This window comes from Mastigoproctus giganteus, chromosome 5, assembly GCF_048544385.1.
Source record: "Mastigoproctus giganteus isolate SK-2022 chromosome 5, ASM4854438v1, whole genome shotgun sequence".
In the NCBI taxonomy this organism is placed as follows: domain Eukaryota; kingdom Metazoa; phylum Arthropoda; class Arachnida; order Uropygi; family Thelyphonidae; genus Mastigoproctus; species Mastigoproctus giganteus.
This window is the reverse complement of record NC_143579.1, coordinates 140246017-140273983: the sequence shown is the minus strand read 5'-3', so window position 1 is coordinate 140273983 and position 27967 is coordinate 140246017. Positions and strand designations below refer to the sequence as shown.

The 27967-nt window shown below is 38.7% G+C and overlaps 1 protein-coding gene across 1 annotated transcript in view; it reads left to right on the top strand.

The window, feature by feature from the left end:
* The window catches only part of LOC150085733 (peroxisomal N(1)-acetyl-spermine/spermidine oxidase-like), a 173030-nt gene that overhangs the window by 130537 nt on the left and 14526 nt on the right, over positions 1-27967 (top strand). Inside the window, exon 3 of the mRNA XM_090374667.1 lies at positions 587-707. Coding sequence (XP_090230793.1) covers positions 587-707 — 121 coding nt within the window. The remainder of the gene's footprint in view (positions 1-586; positions 708-27967) is intronic.

Sequence of the window (27967 nt, the reverse complement as noted above, 5' to 3'; positions counted from 1 at the left end):
TTGTGAGGGCTTATGGTATGGAATTTTTTTCAGCATGTCACTTGGACACTACTATGCAGCCTTTTTTCATCGGAAATTATGCAAAAATGTATCAGATGTGGCCACGGATGATGGAAACTGGTGTGATCATGCTCCACAAGAACATAAGGCTATGTGCAGCTTGTTTTCACCACTAATATAAGGGGGGGGGAGAGAGAGAGAGAGAGAGAGAGAGAGAGAGAGAGGGAAGCACTATCTTGTGATTATGACCTTTTCCCCAATCTCAAGGAACTATTTTTGGATGAAGATTTCTATCTTCAGAAACATTGATTGCAGGCATGACCCAACTTTAAAATTACCCAAATGTTGGGAAGCAGCCATAAGGTGTGAACGAGAATTACATTGAATTTTTAATATAAATTATGTTATAAAATAACCTAATTTACATTAAAAACTTCATTACATTCAACTACTTTTATGAGTTGTTTTGGGATAATCTCATTTTGTTTTGATTTGAGAAATATCAAGAAAAAAAGTAAACTTTTAATGGGCAAGTTTGTATGTACATAACTTTAGTAGTAATGTTTATTTTTTATATTAATTGTAGTACATCATGGAAAAGTCAGCCATATACTCAAGGTTCTTACACATCTATTGGTGTCAATGCCACACAGAGAGATATTGAGTTGTTAGGAAATCCTGTTTACACTCATCCATATCAAAGCAAAGTAAGGATTTTAGTACTATTCTAATTTTCAAATTTAATTACATAGAATAACAGCATTCATTTGACAGCATTCATTTGAATGCAATAAAAACTATATTACTTCACTGTACTTTAAATGGGAAGAATGATTTTATCCATGTTGAAACCAAAACTATTTAAAAAGTGTGCATATGTGTACACTTTTTGGGCAATCCGTGTGTGTGTGTGTGTGTGTTGGGTCCAAAATCAAGCAGTCTTGTAGCATGGATTTTAACAGCTTCTTGACAATAAATCTAAAGGCAAAAACATTCAAGCATAGATAAATGGAGAATGCGTCAATCATGGCCATATACTTTTTTTGGTAATTTTTCTACATTATTGTTATTTTTATTAATTATATTATGATACTCACAATATGGCAAAACAGGAAGTCACTGCAAAGGAAGAAAAGAGTAAACAGAAAGCTCGCTACAACAAGGGGAAAAAAAACTAAGAAACAGAAAAATCAGAACAAAAGTAAATTGGAAAAAAAAAAAGTCCCTCCAGAATGATATTGCCATTGAATCTAGCATTAAATCCAGTGCTACTGCCTGTAAATTCTCTAGACCTGAAATTTTTTGACCATCTTCCAGAAGCTAGTCACAAAGCCTCTGTTGCTCTGAAAGGCCTTGTTTCTTTCCTTTAACATATCTATCTGCCTTGTCGAAACCTTCTCACTCTGTAAAAAGCAGATGCTACCTCTAATCTACCCCTGGGTTCTTGGCATATGTGTAGTAGAATCTTAAGCTTTGCTTTAGTGCTCTCCCCCTCCCCAGCTAAATTCTGAAAGAGGATGCAAGATGTTATTATGAGCGGTTGCTCAAAAATTCACAATGCAGAAGTGAAAAATATGACTGGTGTCTGAAATGAGCCTAAAATGCTATCGTATAGCTTATTTATGAAAAATATGGAAAATGTTGAAGTTTAACATTGACAAATGTAAAGTATTACACATGGGAAGCAGTAACCCCAGAGTAACGTATCAACTCTGTGGTACTACACTGACAGTGGTAGAGAATGAAAAGGACCTGGGGTAATTGTGCAGGCAGATATGAAGTTTTCTGAGCAGTGCAGATGGTCTGCAAGGGTAGCTCATGGTGTCTTTTCAATGATATACAGAATTTTTCTAGCAGGGATAAGGAGGTGATTATCCCCTTGTATAAGGCAATGGTCAGGCCACACCTTGAGTACTGTATACAGGTCTGGAGGCCTCATTTTAAGAAGGATGTAGAGCTGTTGGAACGAGTACAGAGAAGGGCAACAAGATTAATGAATGGAATGAAGGGTTGCTCTTACGAAGAAAGGCTTAAGTTTTGCAGATTACAGTGTCTGGAGATTAGGCACCTGTGAGGTGATCTGATTGAGGTGTATAAAGCCTTGAATGGTTTGAGCATGATCAGTGCTGATGGGATTCTTCCTCTTGTTCAGAATAATCACCTGAGAGGGCATAAATTCAAATTGAGGAAAGACAGTTGTAGGGTTTGGTTTGTTGTTGTTTGGTTTTTATGAGCATTAGCAACTAAGACCATAATCCTCCGGGGATATGCGGTGGTCATTCCCTGACCTTTCCGCATCCTCCGTATTTGGTGGTCACGGGCTCGAACCCCGGTCTAATCAGGAAGCGTATGCTAGGCAGTGCTGCTCCTACCCACCTGGCTATGGAGGCGCCACAGTTGTAGGATAGATTTGTGGAAGTTTGCCTTTAGCCAGCGGGTAGTTGATTGGTGGAAGTTGATAGCTTAAATAAATTTAAGGCTGAGCTGGACAAGTATTTGGAACGAACGGAGGGGTAAAATGGGAGCGGGTTTTTTTTTTTTTTTTTTTTTGGCTGATGATGCATAAGCCTGCATACACACCAGTCAGGAGGTCAGAGACAGGCATACATCTATATATCTTTCTCATCATGTACAAACTTCCTCCTGTGGTTACTGCCCTAAAAGTGGGCACATTTTTTTTAATGTCCTCCCAGTCACAATTACCTATCTGTGTTAATTGTATGAGGAGAAAAAGAGACAGTAAGCACTCATTAAGTTATATTGCCTGCTGTGAATATCTAAGAGCAATTGAAATATCCAAGTTGAGAACACAATATGAATAACATCACCATAACACATTCCACCGACCCGAGATCATTTATGGCAGAACAACATACTTATATAAAATTCTACAGATAAAGGCTTATCATACCAAGTGTATGGTGGGTAAGATTTATATAGCAGCTGAAAATAATGGGACTTATATTATTTGCCTATAAGAGCCCTAATTTTCATATGGACAGCACGCTCAGATATGCAAAATTGCAGCTTATCCTGGCTTTTCCCATATAATTTCTTTATGTGGGAAGAACCAAAAACTAGTATTGTAATCCCCAACCCTACTATGATGTCATCACCATCAGTGGGCTCTGTAATGAGCATGACATGTGTGTGTCCATATTACAGCTCCTACAGCTTCATTCTATCTCATATTTCTCTCTACGGCCCACCCAATGTTAATATCTATCTGTACTATCTTGGAACTGCTTTTCACACCTTAGGTAACAATAATATTATTCTTCTGATGTCAACCCTAAATCCCTGCTGTGGCACAGTGAGTACCCAAAGGCTCTGAGATGGAAGATTTAATTTTAACACATTATGATCTTACCATTTGAAATCAAACCAACAAACCACATATATTCAGCAATACTCATAGAGGATCCAGTATAGATATCACATTATCTTCTGACAATGTAACTCACAAAATCTCTAACTAGGATATCAAAGACTGACTGGTTCACTAATGAGTATTGAGGGACTACTTTTTCTTTCCTTGTCTTGTGACATGACAGAATTCCTGTTGCTCATCAAAAATACAAAAATTGTAACTAAAAGCATCAATTGTTATAAATTCTGCAAGTCTATAAATAAGGATTTATCCACAGAAAAACTACTATCTTCGCAATCTCAAACATCCACATCAGTGATGACTGAAAAATCTACCAGAAGGAAAATGATTCTTACAACCCCTGGTGATACTGGAGCTCTTTATTTCTAGACAAAATGTTTTTAAAGCAAGAAGAAACTTCCAGAAAAAGAGAAAGACCTAGCTTCTTGACAAGGTAGAATGCCTTAAACAAATCTACATGATTACAAAAAAAAGTACAGTAAACCCCCGCTATTCGCGGGGGTTACGTTCCTGAGAAATTCGCGAATACCGAAAACGCGAATACTGAGTTATGGCTCCCATAGCAATAAAGGGGTTCCGTTCCAAAGTATGAAATATACAGGGTGTTTCAGTTAAACGTTTCAGAACTTCTAAGAGGGGTAGGGTACATCCTGACAACTCGAAATCATATAGCAATGTGGGGTCGGAAATGCTTTCCTGAAGCGGTGTTGTACACAGAAGCACCATAAAAAGAAAGAGACCGTAAGTGAGAAATCGTTTTAATAATACATGAAAAGAAGCAAAAGGTACATGGATTAAAGTAAGTGTTCGAAGTTTCTTCCACGGGCTACAATGCACGCCTCACATCTCCGACGCATGGACATCCGAACATTCTGGAATACTCCAGGCGAATTTCGAATTTCTTCGGCAGCTACTGCGATTCTTGCAACCAGCTCCTCAGCATTGTCAACAGGGGTGTCATAAACTAGCGATTTCATATGACCCCAGAAATAAAAATCAAGACATGATAGGTCGGGTGACCGAGCAGGCCAACGCACGAGACTACCACGCCCGATCCACTGTTGACCAAATGTGAAATCCAGGTAGTTACGAACATCTCCGCTATAATGGGCAGGGGCTCCATCGTGTTGGAACCACATTGTCTGTTGCGTCGATGCAGAAATCTGTTCATCTCTCAAAAGTTGTGGCAATACTTGCTGCAGAAAGATCAAGTAGATAGGTCCGGTTAGACGACACGGTAACAGGTAAGGTCCGATGAGGTGATCTCCCATAATACCGGCCCATACATTGACCGAAAATCGAATCTGTGCTGCACGACGTCGTATTGTATGCGGGTTCTCGACCGCCCAGATATGGTCGTTATGCGTGTTGAAAATTCCTTCCCTTGTGAAGGATGCCTCATCGGAAAACAACACTTCAGCAGGAAAAAGGAGATTTGTAGCACATTTTCCAAGGTACCACTGTGCGAAAGCAATACGACGTTGAAGAAACTTCGAACACTTACTTTAATCCATGTACCTTTTGCTTCTTTTCATGTATTATTAAAACGATTTCTCACTTACGGTCTCTTTTCTTTTTATGGTGCTTCTGTGTACAACACCGCTTCAGGAAAGCATTTCCGACCCCACATTGCTATATGATTTCGAGTTGTCAGGATGTACCCTACCCCTCTTAGAAGTTCTGAAACGTTTAACTGAAACACCCTGTATAAGAAAAACTAGTCTAAAATTTTGTCTATGTATGTATTATATGTACCTTCATAATATGACATGTACATAGACAGTACATAGTGAAATGCAAGCATATAGCATCGAAATGAAAATAAGAAACAATTTAATATTAAATGTAATATTTATTAGAAATTTCAAACCAGCGCCTTTGCTAGCAAAAAAAAAAAAAACATCCCGCCAGTGCTATCACCAGTTTCGCTAAAGTGTTGATAGAGGAGTTTTGCCTTTTCGCGAATGATGAGTGAACTTAACGGAATTTTATTTCGAGTTCGGTCTTCTATCCACAGATTTAAAGCCTTTTCCATTTTTTCTAATTTAACATCACGAGTTACAGAGCAAATTTTTGAAGCAATTAGCGCGTTTTCACGGACACTACGGCGGATTTTTTCTTCCGATTTCTTGATTGATCGTACCGTTGACTCATTGATTTTATAATGTTTTGCTACTGAGGAGACACTTTCACCATTAGAAATTTTGTCTAATAACTCAATTTTATTCGCTAATGTTATCACCTTCTTTGATATTTCCACATTTCTCTTTTTATTCGTAGCCATATTTTTGTAGGGGTTAGAAAGAACTTGTCCACAATAAAGTCACTTTCTTCCGTTAACACACTCGAAAAAGTCTGTTTTACACTGCAAAACGGTAGATTTATCATTTTTGTAAGCATCTCAATTTATAAATTGATAAATTTATTCAGTTTATAAGCATATAAATTAAAAGCAAACGACGAAACCTTCCATGACTAACACATACTGAACAAGGATTACCGAGAAACATCCACGCTCGCGATTTTTTCACCCCTCTCCCCCCACCCACTGAGTGCTGTTTTGACCGGGAAAGATAATTTTAGCCACGCCCATGTTTTTTATGGTGGAAAATATTCACGGCGCTTTAAAATTCACATTTTTTCAGGTTTCATTTTATATTAAATCGGCGATCGCGAATACGCGAAACCGCGAATACAGATACCGCGAATAGCGGGGGTTTGCTGTATATACACACAGTAATACCTCAGTTAACAAATCCTCTGGTAACAAAGCTCCTTTAGAACAAAGTCAGCAAAAAATGCACTATGACTGCATGCGAAAGTTTGTAGTAGGGATTTTTGACATACCTAGAACTCACTTCGTGATATATGGAGCAGTGGTTATTTGGCATTGATATCGTGCGTACCTGCTTTAGTTGTTTTAATATCTTTAGAAACGAAAAATGCAGATTATAAGGAGGATAGAAGTTGGAGAAAAAAAATGCCATGTAGTGAAATCATTGGGGTTAGTACAATCGACTTTAAAAACAATTTTAAATCAAGCTGATAAAGTTAAGCAGTCTGTGCTAAATTGTAGTGGCATTACTGCATCCAAATTAACACACACACTATAGTTGCATTATAGAAAACATGGAAAAAATATTAAGTGTTTCGGTAGATGATATGACACAGTGTCATATGCCAGTCATACAGGTCAAAGCATTCAACTTATTTAAACATTTAAAGGCCAGGAAGCTGAGGAAGCCACCAAGACTTGTGGCTTCTTGTGGTTGGTTTGAGAAATTCAAAAAAACGTGCAAGAATTCATAGCATTAAACTGATGGGCGAGGCCGCAAGTGCCAACATCCAGGCAACAGCAGAATTTCCTGCACAATTGCAAGCCATAGTAGAATGAGGAAAATACCCGCAGAATTTGGTATTCAATGTGGATGACAGCGGGCTATTCTGGAAATGCTTGCCTTCCAAAACTATTATCTCCCAAGATGAGAAAAGAGCTTCCGGGTTTAAAGCAGCCAAGGACTGATTAATACTGTTGTCGGACGCAAATGCATCTGGGGATATGAAGCTAAAATCAATGCTTGTTTACCATTCCAAAACAACTCGAGCTATGAAAGGATTCTCCAAACCTAATTTGCCGGTAATATGGAATTCGAATAGAAAGGCCTGGGTGACAATGGACTTGTTTACTGATTGTTTGTCAACTATTTTTGTCCTGCTGTCTAACGTTATCGTGAAGGGAATAATTTTTGAACCGAAGGCACTTTTGCTACTGGACAATGCAACCAGGTCATCCTTCAAATCTTGGCTCACTTCAAACATGCATTTCTGTTGAAGTACTGTTTCTCTTGCCAAACACAACTTCGCTGCTACGATCAGGGCATTATAGCAGCCTTTAAAGCCTACTATCTGAGACGCATTTTTAGTCAACTGATTGTGGCTAATAATGAAACACAACAGTCGATCAATGATTTCTGGAAAAATTACAACATTATGAAAGCAATCAGCAATATCAAAGAAACCTGGTATAAAGTGACAGATTAGTTTCTTAATGGTGTTTGGTAACAAATATGGCACACACAATAGGCTTTACAGAAGTTGACGTAGCTGACGTTCAGGTTTTATTAAGTGCCATGGTGAGACACTAACAAATGAGGAACTCCAAGAGTTAACGCAGCAACAAGTAAACAGTTCAGAAAATGAAGAAAAGGTTTCCCCAGAGAGGATATTAACAGCAGAGACCTTGTCTAATTGTTTAAATGAAGTTACTCACACCTTATATGTCTTATCAGAAAATGATCCTGATTTTCAATGAAGCTGCATTATGAAGAGATCCGTTTTAAATGCTTTAACTTGTTATTGCGAGGTGCTAAGCGATCGTAAGAAAAAAGCAAGACAGTGGACGCTAGATGCATTTTTAAAAAAGTCATCAAGTGAGCACTAGTGTTATTGTGTTATTTTTCATAATAGATTTTAAATTTACTGTTTTACTTGACTCTTGTGAAGTTTTCTTTAATATTTTATAATATAATATGTATGTTCTCATTTCAAATAAATTTATTTTGAACAATTTGTACCTCTTTATTAAGTGTAGGAACATATCCATATTCTTGCTATGGTATTTCTACCTCCGATAATGAAGTTTCTTATCATGAGCTAAAGTACTAGAACACTTCTTTGTTAAGTGAGGTATTACTGTACACACACACGCACACAATGTATTAATAATAAGAGATTGTAGAAAATGGTTACAGTGATATTAAGAATGATATTAAAATAAATTATGGACCAGGGACACCACTAAATATAACAGAAAGTACCCAATGACCATAATGGAATATAGGTAAATAGAATCTGATGAAGAGAGCAGAAACAAGACCGGAGATAGAAACTATGGAAAGACCAGTGGGCACCTGAAAAATAAAAATAATACATTAAAAGAAGTACAGGAACTCCCCGAGTTACGTAAGGGTTGCGTTCCGCGCAATGCTACGTAAGTTGGAATTTCTTCCATGCTTGTGCAGCACTCGCAACTGTGCTCGCTGAATTGATTGAATCAAAAAATAAATGTTCGAAGAACATGTAAATAGAATTATTTATTGTGTTTATTCAATTTTTTATCTCATGCACAGGAACAAAAGCGTGCAATTTAAAAAATTTTACATAATTATAAAATTACAAAAAAAGAGAGAAGACAGGCAGACGTTATGTCTGCAAGTTTTGCAGACGTTATGTCTGCAAGTTTTACCTCTTGAGCATCGTTGTCAGAATCGACGTCTTCAACTGATAAGTATGGTGCTGAGGAGGATGAGAGCTGTGTAGATTTAGAAGGGTTCGGCCGCTCAACCTTACGAAAGAACATATTAATGGATGACCGGACAGTGGCTTTTTTTCTTTTCATCGTAGGTTTCTTTGTAGCAAGCAAGCATATCATTCACTCCCCTCTGTTAACTTTTAAGAATCGTTCGCTGTCAGGATCCATCTTCTCAAACCTCGCCATTGCCGATGCAATTTCACAAAATGCCATTGCCATCTCTCTTGGCTCCTCATTTGGTTCATCTTGAGCTTCGTCAGCATTTTCGTTTTTCACTATCGCTGCCTGCAAGTCAATAAGTTCTTTGTTAAATAGTTCCTTCTCTTCTTCCTCTATTAACTCCTCCATGTCTTTTAGTAGCTCAGCAACCTTTACAATCTTATCTGTAACCTCTTCGTATGATTTGTCTTTTTCAAATCCTTCGAAGCCTTTTATGTGCAGTGTGCGTATTTTCTTCCACGTGCCATTTAAGCAACTTTTAGTAATAACCTCCCAGGCTTTATTAATGTACCATTACCACGCCATCTTATTAAGATGGCATGGTAAATATCTTAAGATTTCCAAAAGTCTCTTAATGTAAAATTTTTCTCATTGTCTACTGCAGACAATGCCTGAGAAAATGTGCATAAATAGTATGCTTTTAAATTCGAAATAACACCCTGATCCATAGGTTGGATGAGTGAAGTCGTGTTTGGTGGTAGAAATATGACTCTCACGTTCGAATTGAAATCATCTAGATGCGTAGGATGTCCAGAAGCATTATCTAATAGAAGCAAAATCTTGAAAGGAACATCGTTAGCTTTACAATATTTTTCAACCTCTGTAATTAAGCAGCATTTAAAACAATCCTCAAAGAGAGATATTGTTATCCATACTCCCTGGTTCAATCGGAAATGCACGGGTAGGGTGACTTTATTGATGCCCTTAAATGCACCAGGATTTCGAGAATGGTACACAAGCAGTGGTTTTAATCTGTACTCTTCCGCTGCATTAATCCCAAGCAAGAGCGTGGCCCTATCTTTTGACACCTTGAAACCTGGCATTGTATTTTCCTCTTTGGCAATGTATGTTTGATCTGGAATTTTTTTCCAATGCAGAGCAATCTCGTCAACTTTTAAAATTTGCTGCGTTGAATAGCCGCCTTCATCCAATGTTTTCTAACACATCACAAAGGTTCTCTGCAGCTGCAGAATCGGCAGTGGTGACTTCAATGCTTACTTTAACGTTGTGGAAACCAGTGCGATACTTGAACATATTAAACCACACTTTGCTTGCCACGAACTTGGGTTGGGGTTCGCCGTACTTATCCTTAATATCTTTATAAATACTTCTTGCTTTTGCTGGAATGGTCATTAGACTTGGGGGGGGCACTCACTTCTCAATCTGATTTTCCATCCATATTATTAACAGCTGTTCCATCTTCGATATAGCACCTGAATGCTGTTTTGTGATCACTGTTGATCTTAAGTGCACATTGATCCTTTGATATGTTCTTTTATACACACACACTGTCCTTTAAAATAGTATTCACTGTTGAAGCAGTGCGAGACCTAATTCCCTTGCAATAGATGACAAACTTTGTCCTGCTTTTTACTTCATTTCTAAATCAATTTTGTTTGGTTTCCTAGTAATACTAGGAAACCAAACAAGCATGCAACCAATTACAAGAATGCAAAATGGAATGACCTGCGAGATTTCTTTTCTTCTTTACCTTGGTCTGATTACTGTTTCAAAACTTCTGATGTCAATGTTTGCTCAGATCGTGTCAGTGAAATTATTCCTCCAGGAATGGAATCCTTTATACCACACTCCACTTTAAAATCTCGTCCTCTATCTAAACCTCGGTTTTCCAATAAATGTGCTAAGGCTGTTCAAGAGAAGAACATTGCATATCGTAATTGGCTTGTTTCTAATTCTTCAGTTTCATTTTCTGCCTACACCAAAGCTCGCAACAATTGTAAAGCAGTTATTAATCAGTCCAAACTAGAGTTTGAACAGGCTAATAGTAGAAAACTTTCTTCTTGTCATAATGGTAGCCGAGCATTCTGGTCACTTGAGTTAGAGTTGGAAGAAAAATGGGATGCTAGCAGGTCAGCTTTATCCTTGGCCACAACTTTTGCCCATCTTTGCTCCCACCTCTGTCCAAACCAGATGGTTCTGTTGTCACTTCAGCCAAGGATAAAGCTGACCTGCTAACATCCCATTTTTCTTCCAACTCATGTATTAATGATCTTGGTAAAACACCTCCCACAATTCCCAACACGCTCCATTCAATGCCTCCTTTGGTCTTCCGTCAAAAGGATGTCAGAAGGATTTTGACAAATCTTGATACTAAGAAAGCTCCAGGTCCCGATGGTATTTCTGCACTTATTCTCAAAACCTGTGCTCCTTCAGAAGGTGTTTTTCCTTCTTTTTGGAAATTCGGTGTTCTTCCTTCTGTTTGGAAATTTGCTCATATCCATCTAGTTCCTAATAAGGGTGACAAATCCCTCCCATCCAATTATTGTCCCATTGCAATTACTTCTATCCCTTTCTAAAGTAAGGGAGAAATCAATTAATCACCAACTCTTAAACTACCTAGAAACTTTCCGTGTGATCAACGATCACCAATATGGATTCCGTCAGTATCGATCCACTGGTGATATTCTGGCTTATGTTATCCATTTATGGACTAATTCAATGGAAAAGTTCGGTGAAGCACAAGTAGTTGCTCCAGACATCTCAAAGGCTTTCGATTGTGTTTGGCATAAAGGACTTCTAAACAAGCTTCAATCTTATGGTTTGCCAACTGTTTTTTGCAATTGGTTATCCAGTTTTCTCTCTGATCGCTCACTGAGGGTGATGGTAGATGGCCCTCTGTCTTCTAACTTCTCCACTAATGCCGGTATCCCCCAAGGTTCAGTTCTTCCCCCCACTCTTTTCCTCTTGTATATTAATGACCTTTTTTCATTGACTGGAAATTCTATCCATAGTTTTGCCGATGATAGCACATTGCATTCCACTTTCCATTTTGAGAAACCTTGCCCTGCTTAATCAGCTTCAACTTCTCGAAAATCTGCTACCAATTCCTTAAATGCTGATCTTCGGGTAATTCTCCAGTTGGGCAAAGACAACTTTGTTGATTTAAATCCTTCTAAAACTCAGCCTTGTCTTATATTTCACAAAAAGAATTCTTCTGCTCCTATGCTTATCTTTGGTGACACTCCGATTTCTAGACAAAATGATATATCTCTTTTGAGGATTACCCTGACTTCTAATCTCTCTTGGCGCAAACGCATTACAAATATTGCTTCCTCTGCATCTAAAAAACTTGGTTTTCTCTTTTGCTCTAGGCGTTACTTTTCTTCCAGACAGCTGTTCGTTCTGTATAAATTGCAAATCCGCCCTACCATTGAATATTGTTCCCACGGTGGTGCCCCCGAAACCTCTCTGAGTCTTCTAGATTCCATTCAGAAGAGGGCAGTTAGGTTAATTAATGATTCATCTCTAACAGAGTCTCTCCACTCGCTGTCTCATAGACATAGTTTCTGCTGCATGCCTCTTCTACAGATATTTCCATGGGCACTGTTCTTCTGAATTGGCTTCTATAATTCTTGCTCTCTCTTTCAAAACAGTCCGAACACGTGCCGCCACCAGCCAACATCCATTTACTGTCCAACTTCAAACTCACAGAACCAACTTTTCATCTTACTCGTTTATTTATTCAACTGCCGTTTTCTGGAACAACCTTCCTTCATACCTATTTCTTGAAAATTACAGTCTACAGAAGTTCAAGTCCAACGTCAATAAATATCTTCTTTTGGTTTCTCAACCCAAGCATGGTACTAAGTACTATAGGTTCTTATACCTCTCGTGTTTGGGGGTCTACAAAAAAAAAAAAAAAAGGCCAGCACTTGCACTTTCCATTGGTCCCTTTCCCTTCACCATTGTAATAAGTAAATAGTTAAATAAGTAAATGACAAAAAGATTCAGAAAATTTATGTTTTTTTTAATGATTGAAGATTTCAGCGAAGGGGAACACATTTCACCATTATAGCGTAAAAACCCACACAATTGCAGGTATCGGTATTATAGCAAATGCAATAAGATCGAGTTGACCACCCATTTATAATTAGATTCACTAACAGAAAAGCCCAATAAATCGGAAAGTGCAAATTGTTTTTGTTTTTTGGCCGTGACCTCCAGAAACATGCTTTAGAAAAATATCACAAAGGGGTTCAAAATTGATTCTTATAATGGGAACATATGATAACGATGGAAGAGTAGTGCAATTTCCATTATGAATATGACTTTTTAGAGAGATAAATAGCTTAGTAATATTTTTTTTTTTTTTTTTTATGTGAACCCCAAACACGAGAGGTATTAGAACCTATAGTACTTAGTACCGTGCTTGGGTTTGAAGTTAAGAAGACGAAAGAAGATATTTGTTGACATTGGACTTGAACTTCTGTAGATTGTAATTTTCAGGAAATACGTATGAAGGAAGGTTGTTCCAGAAAACGGCAGTTGAATGAATAAATGAGGAAGATGAAAAGTTGGTTCTGTGGGTTTGAAGTTGGACAGTAAATGGATGTTGGCTAGTGGCGGCACATGTTCGGACTGTTTTGAAAGAGAGAACAGGAATTACAGAAGCCAATTCAGAAGAACAGTGCCCATGGAAGTATCTGTAGAAGAGGCATGCAGCAGAAACAGTGCGTCGATGAGAAAGCGAGTGGAGAGACTCTGTTAGAGATGAATCATTAATTAACCTAACTGCCCTCTTCTCAATGGAATCAAGAAACCTGAGAGAGGTTTTGGGGGCACCACCCCAGATGTGGGAACAATATTCCATGGCAGGGCGGATTTGTGATTTATACAGAGTGAGCAGCTGTTTGGAAGAAAAGTAATGCTGAGAGCGAAAGAGAAAACCAAGTTTTTTAGATGCAGAGGAAGCAATATTTGTAATGTGCTTGTGCCAAGAGAGATTAGAAGTCAGGGTAATCCCCAAAAGAGATATATCATTTTGCCTAGAAATCGGAGTGTGACTAAAGATAAAGATAAAGTTTTAAAGTCACTAAAGATAAAGTTTGAGAACAAGCATAGGAGCAGAAGAATCCTTTTTGTGAGATATAAGACAAGACTGAGTTTTAGAAGGGTTGAAATCAACTAAGTTGTCTTTGCCCCACTGGAGAATTACCTGAAGATCGGCATTTAAGGAATTGGTAGCAGATTTTCGAGAAGTTGAAGCTGATTGAGCAGGATAAGGTTTCTCAAAATGGAAAGTTGAATGCAATGTGCTATCGTTGGCAAAACTATGGATAGGATTTCCAGTCAATGGAAGAAGGTCATTGATATACAAGAGGAAAAGAGTGGGGGAACAAACTGAACCTTGGGGGATACCGGCATTAGTGGAGAAGTTAGAAGACAGAGGGCCATCTACCATCACCCTCAGTGAGCGATCAGAGAGAAAACTGGATAACCAATTGCAAAAAACAGTTGGCAAACCATAAGATGGAAGCTTGTTTAGAAGACCTTTATGCCAAACACGATCAAAAGCCTTTGAGATGTCAAGAGCAACTACTTGTGTTTCACCAAACCTTTCCATTGAATTAGTCCATAAATGGGTAACATAAGCCAGAATATCTCCATTGGATCGACACTGACGGAATCCATACTGGTGATCGTTGATCAGACGGAAGGTTTCTAGGTAGTTGGCGGTTAATTGATTTCTCCATTACTTTAGAAAGAGTAGAAGTAATTGCAATGGGACGATAATTGGATGGGAGGGATTTGTCACCCTTTTTAGGAACTGGCTGGATATGAGCAAATTTCCAAGCAGAAGGAAAAACACCTTTGGAATAAGAAAGTGAAAAAAGGCGGCAAAGAATAGGAGTAAGTTCAGGAGCATAGGTTTTGAGAACAAGTGGAGAAATACCCTCAGGACCTGGAGCTTTCTTAGCATCAAGATTCATCAAAATCCTTCTGATATCCTTTTGACGGAAGACCACAGGAGGCATTGAATGGAGCGTGTTGGGAATGGTGGGAGGTGTTTTACCAAGATCATTAATACATGAGCTGGAAGAAAAATGGGATGCTAGCAGATCAGCTTTATCCTTGGCTGAAGTGGCAACAGAACCATCTGGTTTGGACAGAGGTGGGAGCAAAGATGGGCAAAAGTTGCGGCCAATAGCTTTGGCAAGAGACCAGAATGCTCGGCTACCATTAGGGCAAGAAGCAAGTTTTCTACTCTTAGCCTGTTCAAACTCTAGTTTGGACTGATTAATAACTGCTTTACAACTGTTGCGAGCTTTGGTGTAGGCAGAAAATGAAACTGAAGAATTAGAAACAAGCCAATTACGATATGCAACATTCTTCTCTTGGACAGCCTTAGCACATTTATTGGAAAACCAAGGTTTAGATAAAGGACGAGATTTTAAAGTAGAGTGTGGGATAAGGGATTCCATTCCTGCAAGAATAATTTCTCTGACACGATCTGAGCAAACATTGACATCAGAAGTTTTGAAACAGTAAACCGAACAAGGAAAAGAAGAAAAGAAGTCTCGCAGGTCATCCCATTTTGCAATCTTGTAATGCCAAACAACACGTGGTTGGGAATAGCCATGAGATAAAGGTTCCATTGGAGAAGAGACAATCACCAAGTTGTGATCTGAAGTGCCTAAAGGATCTCTCACTTTGACCATGGACTTAGAAGGGTTGTTTGTGAGAAAAAAGATCAAGCGTATTGGCTGTATGATTAGGATTGTCCGTTATTCTTGTAGGTAAATGAACAATCTGTGGTAGGTCATTAGTAATTGCAAAAGCCTCAGCATCTCGACCTGCTGGGTCGGTGTGACTAGAAAATGGAAGCCAGCTGGAGTTGTGAACATTAAAATCACCAAGGAAAATTACTTCACTGTTAGGAAAGTTGGACTGGAGAAGGTCATGTTGCAAAGAGAGGAAGTCAAAGAGCTCCAAGTGATTAATGGAGTTGGGACAACGGTAGAGACAACAGATGAATTTGACACAATGAGGTAGAGAGATTTTAAGCCAGAGAAGATCAAAGAGAGGAGATTCCAAATTGCCAAGTCTCTGACAGGGAATATCAGAACGGACATATGCACAAGTACCACCTTTGAGGGGAAAGGAATCATACAGCGAATAATTTGGGCATCTAAGATGAGCAGTAGATGAATCAACCGATAACTGAGATTCTGTCAGAAACAGTACATGGGGTTTGGCAGACTGCAGGTGGAAATGGACATCGTTGAGGTTAGAATTGAGACTACGTATATTTGTGAAATGAATTAGGAAGTCCTTGGGAGGTTTAGATCTTTTCGCAGATAAGCTTGCTCTATTAGTTTGACAATTCATGGTGTATTCAATAGTAAGAAAAAGTAGGTGGGACATGCTGTATGAAGTAATGAAATTTTTGGATATGGCGTACATGTGGTAAGAATATACCCAGATCCTTGACATAATGTGGCCTCGACAATGCTCCCCGCATACACACTACTCGGACTCCCTCCAGTCACTATCTGGCAGAGTAGAGGTAGCAAGTTTATACACCAGCTGATTCGGAAGCTTCCTAGAGAGTTATCAATAGGTTCAGTCCGGTGTACTAACTAGCGGCCGGCCTGCGAACACCGTTTTAGAGCTGTACCCTCGAAATGTAAGGAATATTGGATCTCGCCACGACGTTCATCATAACCTCAAAAGTCATCAATCATACTGCATGATGGAAGAGATAGGGAAGGGTTGACCGGAACTTAGCTCTAGAGACTAAACATGGGTTCCACCACTTCAAGCCTCCAATAAGCAAAGTGGTGGTATTTCACCGGTTGATGAGTCATCTACCACCTAGTACTGCCTGGTAACATAGAGGGGCGGCGTTCCTCCATGTGGTGTGGGCGCCACCCTCGACTCCTGCTTACGTTGGTTCACACCTGGGTGGTCCCCCACCTTGCATCTGTGATGGAGGTTATACCCAGGATTACTAACAGTCCCACCATTGTGAAGGTGCAAGCAGAGGATTTGGCTGTCACAGACCGTCCGGACGTCGTCGAAATTGGGTCCACTTGACTTGAGTGTCACCCGAATATCAGTTCCATCAGCGTTTTAGACTCCCAGGCAGCTAGTACAGCTTGTCTGGCATATCTGAGAGAATGTCTGTGACAACCTCAAGGACCATATAGCAAAATTTTCAACTTCTAAGGACTTGGAACGAATTACAAAAAAAAAAACAAAAAACAGAACAACAACAACGTGTTATTGGGTTCACATTATGATATTTTCACGATATGTCCATTTATTCCTACGGGATGCAAAATACATTTCCCAAATTTTTTTTAAGTTTACACCGGCTGGCAAAAACTTACGTAAAGTCGAATTTCCGTAAGTCGAGTATAACATAAGTTGGGGAGTTCCTGTACTTAATGTTTTAAATCCGATGTTTCAACATCTTCATCAATGGTCAACCGTCGAAACCAAAGAAAATACAGCAAGAAGTAAGACCTCTGTTTCTGAGATGAAATATACATGGCACATGGTTTAAACAAAGGAGACATGTTGAAATTTGAATTAAGACCGTGTGGAAGTAAGGCCAAAAGTAGCAGTAGGTAAGCGAAATGCTGATCTGACAGAGGCTCTGTAATTATTACAAGCATTCTTTCTAATAATTACAGAGAGAAGGTACAGAAGCTACACTGATGTACAGAAGATTCATGTCCTGCTATTCAACACTAAGCATAGTGTTCTGAAAGCTCTATAAAATTCATCCATAATTTTAACTTCACATCTAAACACTTATTATTCCACATGTTAACTGACATTTGCAAATTTAAACTTAAATCCCTCAATAATAATAAAAACATGGAACAATCTACCATCACACTGAAATATAATGCTAACTTGGACAGCATTAATATCATCCCTTGCATTAACACACGTGCTGATCTCCTTCCTACTAGCTGCCAAAATATGCAAATCAAAGCCAGTTTTAGATATTCTAAACCTTTTGGTCTCATTGTTTGCAGTTATACATCTTTGGCGAATAACATGAATAAAGTTGAACCTGATACCAACAGATGCATATGCCACCAGGCTAACTTACAGTCCTATGTTAATGCCCATTTTGGGTATATTATTACTGGTAATTTAGAAATTATACTCTATCAGGAGCTTAGAAATATCTTGTCATATGGCTTTAAATTCAGATTATACACTAAAATCAGCCTTACAAATATGAAAAAGCAAGTATATCAGGAGCTACTTAGCTTATGCTTCATTCTAGCCTACAAAATAACACTCCCATAGAAGCCTTCCAAATATGGATAAATACTGTGTTTACTAAATTATTCAATAACTATAAGACTTTACATATGGCTCTCCTCCTACAACTAGTATTAAATGCAACTTCACCAAAATTAAACAGCAATTATCAGAACTACATAAACTTTTATGCAGTTCTGACAGCAATTATCAGAACTATGTAACTAGCAGGGACAAGGAAATAATTATCCTGTTGTACAAAACAATGGTCAGGCCACACCTAGAGTACTGTGTATAGGTCTGGAGGTCTCATTTTAGGAAGGATGTAGAGTTACTAGGGCGAGTACAAAGAAGGGCAACAAGATTGGTTAGGAGAACAAAGGGGCACTCTTACGAAGAAAAGCTTAAGTTCTGCAAATTGCAGTGCCTGGAGACTAGGCACCTGTGAGGTGATCTGATTAGCAATAGCATTAGTAAAGGCACATGATGCAAGAAAGTAAGCTTATATAGCATCAGCCAAAAAGAAAAAAAAAAAAAATAAATAAAAATAAACAAACCCTTCTCATTTCACCCATTCACTCTCTCCAAATGTTTGTCTAGTTCTTCCTTGAATCTGTCTAAACTATCAACTTCTACGACAGATGGCAGTTTGTTGCAGCAATCAATCAAAGGCTAAAGGCAAACTTCCACACATCTATCCTACAACTGTCTTTCCTCAATTTTAATTTATGCCCTCTCACGTGATTATTCTGAGCAAGAGGAAGAATCCCACCAGCATTGAGCATGCTCAAACCATTCAAGGCTTTATACACCTAAATCAGATCATCTCGCTGGTGCCTAGTCTCCAGACACTGTAATTTGCAAAACTTTTCATAAGAGCAACCCTTTGTTGAATTCACTAATCTTGTTTCCCTTCTCTGAACTTGCTGCAGCACCTCTACATCCTTCCTAAAATCATGTCGCACCAAACTGACTCGACACTGCACTGTCCAGCGATGTCGACTGGCTTCACTTCCTTGGATTTTGTGTTTTTTAACTAATAGCATAACCCTTCCTCCCTTTCTATCCACATTGTATTCCCCAAATTCCAGTTATGCATTCCTTATATTTGTGTGACACCACGTCTCTGCTATCCCAGCAGTATCTGCCTTTAATATTTTGACGAATACCTCAAATTCATCAATTTTATTTACCAAACTCCTAGCATTGGTGTATAAGTATACATGCACCTGTTCCTATTCTTAGCTACCATAACACAGCCCATGTGTTTATTTGAACTGCAATGACTCCCAGCAGTCTCTAAAATCCCCCGTATCTTGTTTTCCGGTTTGCTGCTCATTCCAATAGAAGCAGTGCAAGAATCACTTTCACCTCTGTCAATGGCTACTGTTAATCTATTAGTCCATGTATCTCCGGAAACTAGCAGTTTTCCGACCCACCTAACACTGCCTCAATAGCATCAGCAAATATTCTTGCACCCTTTCTATTTAAGTGTATCCTGTCCCTGAAGAAGCAGTCTCTCCTGTTATCAAGCACAGACCAAGCTGAGAAAAATTCTACCCCTTGAACCTTGCAAATCTCTACAGGGCCGAATTGATTGACAAAGCTCTCATCATATACTACCTCCTATTGTGTCTGGGCAGAATTGCAGACACTGTCAAATTCAACCCTAATTCACGGCTTTTTTTCAACAGTGATAAAATCTGTACTTCTTAAGTAATTCCGCGAGTCTCCTACTCTTAATATCATTAGGCATTAAATAGGTTGAACAGGCACAATGCTGATGGGATTCTTCCTTTTGTTCAGATTATGAACCTGAGAGGGCATAGATTCAAATTGAGGAAAGACAGTTGTAGAATAGATGTGTGGAAATTTGCTTTTAGCCAGCTGGTAGTTGATTGCTGGAACAGACTTCCATCACTTGTTGTGGAAGTTGATAGCTTGAATAAATTTAAAGCTGAGCTAGACAGGGCATTTGGAATGAATGGATAGGTTCAAAAAGAGAAAGTCAACAAGTGACAAAATACAGTTGGGATGGTCAACAGGAATCCCTCCTTGACTGTGTGCTCATGGATAAAGAGTGACCCAGAAGGCTAGTGGACTTCAAGGTCATTCTTAGTGTCTCCTTGGGTAGTGATCACAGGTTAGTTGTTGGAGATTCTCTAAATTGAAGAGGATCAAAATAACGAGAGTTAGAAAACTATGGTTGTGGAAATTGAAAGAAGAGGAAAAGCGGCGATGTTCAGAGAAGAGTTCAGGAAGGTTGTACCTAAGTCAGTGGTGAACAGTATGGAATCAGAATGGAAAGCATTCAAAGACTGTATAGTAGGGCTGACAGAGTAGGTTTGTGGAAGGATAAGCAATAGAAGGAAATGGAAAGAAATGCCATGGTAGAATGATAGGATGAGAGAGGCTCTGAAAATCCAAGGATAATGAATTCAGGACCTACTTTCAGAACAGAAATGACGAGAATAAAGAGAGATATGAAACCGGGAAGAGAGAGAGGCCAAGAGGATAGCTAACGAGGAAAGAAGACTGTGGTTGGAAGAATGGAGTGAAACTCTATGAGAAGATATCAATGCTAATAAAAAGATGTTGTATGGTATGGTTAGGAAAAGGAGAAGAGATGATGAACAGATCTTGATGGATGAAAATGAGAATCATTGTTATTGTTATTTGTTATTTTGGTTTTTAGGAGCATTAGCAAGTAAGGCCATATTGCTCCGGGGATATGCAGTGGTCATTTCCTGACCTTTCCGCATCCTCTGTATTTGGTGGTCACGGGCTCGAACCCCAGTCTGATCAAGAAGCATGTGCTACGCACTGCTGCTCCTGCCCACCTGGCTACAAAGGCGCCAAAATGAGAATCTAATAACCAAGGACGAAGAGATAAGAGGAACATGGAAGAAGTATTTTGAAAATCTGTTGAACGTGCAGGACAGCCAGCAAAAGGGACAAAGGCAGGTTAATCATAAAAGGGAGGATGAAAGCGAAGATACGGAGAGAGAGAGAGAGAGAGAGAGAGAGAGAGAGAGAGAGAGAGCAGAAAGACTTAACTTGGAATGATGTAGTGCAGGCATGGAAATACATCAAGACATGTAAGTCTGCTGGTATGGATAAGATAAATGGAGAAATGCTGAAGGCTATAGGTGAGGCAGGGATAGCGTGGACATACAGACTGTTCCGTAAGATCTGGGATGAGATACAGGTGCTGAAGGACTGGAAAGGTTTGATCATCCTGTTGTTCAAGAAGGGGAACAGAAAAAAGTGTATAGAGGCATCACACTGACATCACATGTGAGTAAGCTGTATGAGACAGTTTTAGAGCGGAAGATAAGAGGAACGATTGAAAATAGGATGGCCGAGGAACAGTATGCCTTTAGGCCTGGCAAATCAATGGTGGATCTAATTTTCTGCATCAGGCAACTGATGGAAAAGTGTTATGAACACAAAGAATTATGGATTTTTTTTGGATATAAAGGAAACATTTGATGTGTGGGAGATTTTGAGAAACTTGGGGATAGAGGAACATCTTGTGGAGAGAATTGAGAATGTTTGTGCCAATGCATTGAGCAAAGTAAGAACAGTGGTGGGGTTGACTGAGAGCTTCGAAATAACATCAGGTTTGAGGCAAGGAGGCGTCCTGTCACCACTACTGATCATAGCTGTTATGAATGATGTGCAATGTAGTGTGGGAACAACTTGGACAGAACCAGATGAAATGAAAATCATGCTCTTCGCAGATGACCTCTGCATATGGGGAGAGAGCATGGAACAAGTACAGTGGCAAGTTAATATATGGACTAGTATAGCCAATGAATTTGGACTGGTTTTCAGTCAGGAGAAGAGTGAAGTAATGGTTCTAAAGAAGAGTGGCAAGCTTGATGGATACATTACAATGGAAGGGAAACAGCTAAAAATGGTTAACAACCTCAAGTATCTAGGAAGCACCATTACAATGACTGGAGTAATAGACGAAGAAATAAGTAGAAGGATACAGGTGGGTGGGAATTTCTATAGGCAGACAAGAGATCTGATTTGGAACAGGAACATACCACCGAAGTGTATGAAGGCTATATATCAGGCATATTATGTACCAATTCTGACATATGCATCTGAAACTTGGATTATGAGGAAAAAGGATGAAAGCAGAATTCAGGAGACAGAAATAAGATTTGTGAGGAGTATAGCCGGAAAGACAAGATGCGACAAAATCAGGAATGATGTGATTAGGGAGAGAATTCAGGTTGAAAAACTCCAGAATAGGATTGAAAGGTCCCGTTTGAAATGGTTTGGACATGTCAAGAGGATGAACGAGAGGCATTTGCCAAGTAGAAGAAGGTTTGATTTACAGTTAAGGGACAAAAGACCAAGGAAGAATGAGATGGCAGGACATGATAAATGTAATTAAGAGAGGAGGAAATTGGAGTGAAATCAATGACGGAGAGAACTACATGGACAGGGCATGGTGGCAAGGCTTCATATGTCGACCTGTGGAATAGCGGAACGATGATAGATGATGATGATGGATAGGCAAAATGGGAGGGTTTTTTTTTTTTTTTTTTGACTGATGCTGCATAAGCTTGCTTTCTTGCATCATATGCCTTAACTAATGCTAATTTCATCATCACTCCTGTTGACAAAGCTTCCAACAACTTTGCCTTTATATGGAAATCATTTTACTTCCATACCTTTACTTTAATTCCAATGTTACTTACAATAACAGTAGCATTATTACAAAGAAATTAATAGCTTTCAGAAAAAAGGTGAAGTTTAACATTAGCAATTACAGATTTCCTTACATTTATTTCATACGCAAGTTTCATAAAAACCTTACTGGCTTTAGATTTATCGCTTAAAGTAAAAACAGCTATGTACATAAACCTGGTAAGGCTTTGGAACAATTGCTCAAACCTATTATGAATATCCTACATAACAGCAGAATTATTACCAACAATTTACTGTAATAGAAGCACTGGAAAATAGCAATAGTACAAACATTTGTACTAATCTAACCAACTTTGGTATTTCCAATAATTATATTTTGATGGCAATACAATTTATCTACAAACCAAAGGAACCACTATGGGCAGCCTTGCTAGCTGTGCCATAGCTTACCTCTGTCTGTACTGGTTAGAAACTTCTTTACCCACAGAACTATGCATGTAGATACATTGATGATTTTTTTGTTATAAATTGCCCCAACTTTCTACAAGATTTTGCAAATATTTATCCTCCAGAGCTCATGCTATAAATGTATATTACTGTATATTACTATAAATATACAGTAAACCTTCGTTAATCCGGTTACAGTTAATCTGGATTGAAATATGAAAAATTCTGTTCACAGTTGAGTACCTCGAAAGACACATGGGATTTAAGCAGGCAGATGAATCACTCTGCCGTGTGCTGATTGACTGCGCAGAGAGAGACGGAACTTACATTACATTACATTATCTTGCGTGTTGTTCAGTATCGTTGACTCTGAGTAAGACGGATATTATTGCTTATAATGCTTCATTTGCTACTTCTTTATGCACATATATGTACATAAGTTAACATATATTTCATAATTATGGGTTCTAAAGAATTGAAAAGTAGAATAAAAAGAAAACATGTTACTTTAACTATCATTAACAAGCTCAAAGTGATAGAACAACTTGAAAATGGTGTTCCTGGAAAAAAAAAAAAATGCTGAAGAATTTGGTATTGATTAACAGACTGTGTCAGATATTAAAAAACAGAAAGAATTTATAAAGGCATTTGCTTTAAAATTTGATGTGGGGAGTGATTAAAGCAGTGTATCAAATAGACAGGCATTAAAAAAGCCAAAAGAAGTGTTGCTGGAAGAAGCTGTATTTAAGTGGTATTCACAGTGAGATGATCAAGTGGTATTGACGTGCAACACCAATGCCACCTGATAAATGTAGAAAAAAGACAATACATTTATCGATCTATCGATGGATAAATGTATTACCTTTTTATAGTTTTTAAATAAAGGCTCTACAGTGATATTTTTTGAAATTTATTTTCATCAACACTACCTGAGACTATCATTAAATTTTCCGTTTATTTGTGTTCAAAGTTTTTTGTCTTTTAGGATTATCCTTTGCTTCACTAATCTGGATTAAGCAATAATCCGGATGACCAGTTAATCCAGACTAGTGAGAGCTTACTGTATGTAACACATGATGCCTTCAACTTTAATGTAGTTAATTTCACCCACTGGAACTCTAACATTTCAAAAAAGGTACATTCTAATATCATTCTTTCTCAATGTATCAGGATAGCTGCCATATGCAACAGCAATAGCTTGATTATTTGTAATATCAAAAATCTCTACAATAAGATTTTGGATAGCAAGTTTTCTCCAGCCTAACTTTATTATAATTTCAAACCCACTCCATATCCTCAAACATAAAAAGATGCTTGGCCACTTAACTGATATCAACATTATAATAGCCAACAATATAATATACGTAAGTTAGTTAACTAACTAACTTACGTATATTATAAACTATGGACCTCAGTACTCCAGGCCCATTCATTACTAGCCAACAATATAATATCCTGTTTTTTTTTTTTTTTTATGAGAACCCCAAACACGAGAGGTATTAGAACCTATAGTACTTAGTACCATGCTAGGGTTGGAGGTTGAGAAGACGAAAAAACATATTTGTTGATATTAGACTTGAACTTCTGTAGATTGTAATTTTCAGGAAATACGTATGAAGGAAGGTTGTTCCAGAAAACGGCAGTTGAATGAATAAATGAGGAAGTTGAAAAGTTGGTTCTGTGGGTTTGAAGTTGGACAGTAAATGGATGTTGGCTGGTGGCGGCACGTGTTCGGACTGTTTTGAAAGAGAGAGCTGGAATTATAGAAGCCAATTCAGAAGAACAGTGCCCATGGAAGTATCTGTAGAAGAGGCATGCAGCAGAAACAGTGCGTCTATGAGAAAGTGAGTGGAGAGACTCTGTTAGAGATGAATCATTAATTAACCTAACTGCCCTCTTCTGAATGGAATCAAGAAGCCTGAGAGAGGTTTTGGGGGCACCACCCCAGATGTGGGAACAATATTCCATGGCAGGGCGGATTTGCGATTTATACAGAGTGAGCAGCTGTTTGGAAGAAAAGTAACGCCGAGAGCGAAAGAGAAAACCAAGTTTTTTAGATGCAGAGGAAGCAATATTTGTAATGTGCTTGTGCCAAGAGAGATTAGAAGTCAGGGTAATCCCCAAAAGAGATATATCATTTTGCCTAGAAACTGGAGTGTCACAAAAGATAAGCATAGGAGCAGAAGAATCCTTTTTGCGAGATATAAGACAGGACTGAGTTTTAGAAGGGTTGAAATCAACTAAGTTGTCTTTGCCCCACTGGAGAATTATCTGAAGATCGGCATTTAAGGAATTGGCAGCAGATATTCGAGAACTTGAAGCTGATTGAGCAGGACAAGGTTTCTCAAAATGGAAAGTTGAATGCAATGTGCTATCATCGGCAAAACTATGGATAGGGTTTCTAGTCAATGGAAGAAGGTCATTGATATACAAGAGGAAAAGAGTGGGGGAAAGAACTGAACCTTGGGAGACACCGGCATTAATGGAGAAGTTAGAAGACAGAGAGAGCCATCTACCATCACCCTCAGTGAGCGATCAGAGAGAAAACTGGATAACCAATTACTAAAAACAGTTGGTAAACCATAAGATGGAAGCTTGTTTAGAAGACCTTTATGCCAAACACGATCAAAATCCTTTGAGATGTCAAGAGCAACCACTTGTGTTTCACCGAACCTTTCCATTGAATTAGTCCATAAATGGGTAACATAAGCCAGAATATCGCCAGTGGATCGACACTGACGGAATCCATCTGGCGATCATTGATCAGACGGAAGGTTTCTAGGTAGTTTAAGAGTTGGTGGTTAATTGATTTCTCCATTACTTTAGAAAGAGTAGAAGTAATTGCAATGGGACGATAATTGGATGGGAGGGATTTGTCATCCTTTTTAGGAACTGGCTGGATATGAGCAAATTTCCAAGCAGAAGGAAAAACACCTTTGGAATAAGAAAGTGAAAAAAGGCGGCAAAGAATAGGAGTAAGTTCAGGAGCACAGGTTTTGAGAACAAGTGGAGAAATACCATCAGGACTTGGAGTTTTCTTAGCATCAAGATTCATCAAAATCCTTCTGATATCCTTTTGACGGAAGACCACAGGAGGCATTGAATGGAGCGTGTTAGGAATGGTGGGAGGTGTTTTACCAAGATCATTAATACATGTGTTGGAAGAAAAAAGGGATGCTAGCAGGTCAGCTTTATCCTTGGCTGAAGTGACAACAGAACCATCTGGTTTGGATAGAGGTGGGAGCAGAGATGGGCAAAAGTTGCAGCCAATAGCTTTGGCAAGAGACCAGAATGCTCGGCTACCATTAGGGCAAGAAGCAAGTTTTCTACTCTTAGCCTGTTCAAACTCTAGTTTGGACTGATTAATAACTGCTTTACAATTGTTGCGAGCTTTGGTGTAGGCAGAAAATGAAACTGAAGAATTAGAAACAAGCCAATTACGATATGCAACAATCTTCTCTTGGACAGCCTTAGCACAATTATTGGAAAACCAAGGTTTAGATAAAGGACAAGATTTTAAAGTGGAGTGTGGGATAAAGGATTCCATTCCTGCAAGAATAATTTCACTGACACGATCTGAGCAAACGTTGACATCAGAAGTTTTGAAACAGTAATCAGACCAAGGAAAAGAAGAAAAGAAGTCTCGCAGGTCATCCCATTTTGCATTCTTGTAATGCCAAACAATACGAGGTTGGGAATAGCCATGAGATAAGGTTACATTGGAGAAGAGACAATCACCAAGTTGTGATCTGAAGTGCCTAAAGGACCTCTCACTTCGACCCTGTACTTAGAAGGGTTGTTTGTGAGAAAAAGATCAAGTGTATTGGCTGTATGATTAGGATTGTCCGGTATTCTTGTAGGTAAATGAACAATCTGTGCTAGGCCATTAGTAATTGCAAAAGCCTCAGCATCTCGACCTGCTGGGTCGGTGTGACTAGAAAACGGAAGCCAGCTGGAGTTGTGAACGTTAAAATCACCAAGGAAAATTACCTCACTGTTAGGAAAGTTGAACTGGAGAAAGTCAAGTTGCAAAGAGAGGAAGTCAAAGAGCTCCAAGTGATTAATGGAGTTGGGAGAACGGTAGAGACAACAGATGAATTTGACACAATGAGGTAGAAAGATTTTAAGCCAGAGAAGATCAAAGAGAGGAGATTCCAAATTGCCAAGTCTCTGGCAGGGAATATCAGAACGGACATATGCACAAGTACCACCTTTGAGGCAAAAGGAATCATACAGCGAATAATTTGGGCATCTAAGATGAGCAGTAGATGAATCAACCGATAACTGAGATTCTGTCAGAAACAGTACATGGGGTTTGGAAGACTGCAAGTGGAAATGGACATCGTTGAGATTGGAATTGAGACCACGTATATTTGTGAAATGAATTAGGAAGTCCTTGGGAGGTTTAGATCTTTTTGCAGGTAAGCTTGCTCTATTATTTTGACAATTCATGGTGTATGTTGCTTTCAGGCTTGTACATATTGTACAAATACCCCCCCCTCCCCCAGCTTCCTTGGTGTCTCACAGTCTATAAAACTTGTGCCCACTGATTGGCTACCAAGGTGGTATTGGATTTATTTTATTTTATTTTATCTTTTTATTTTAACATTACTGAATTAAACACATGAAGTATACACCCAGAACTATGTTCAGGGCCCTGCTATAGGAGCGGGATTCGCAACCCTTGACTGCCCTAACCCACCTATTTTCCCTCTTCTTCCGATTTCTTTTCCTGTCCTGCTACCCTACATTTTTATTTCTCGTGAGCCATTGGTTTACCGAATGGTATATTGAGGTGCTATTATTCTACTATAACACGCTTTTCTCACCTTACTCAAAGTTTAGTAACTATTTTGCTCTACTTTGATAGCTTATCATTTCTCCTCTATCCTGGGATGTACTAT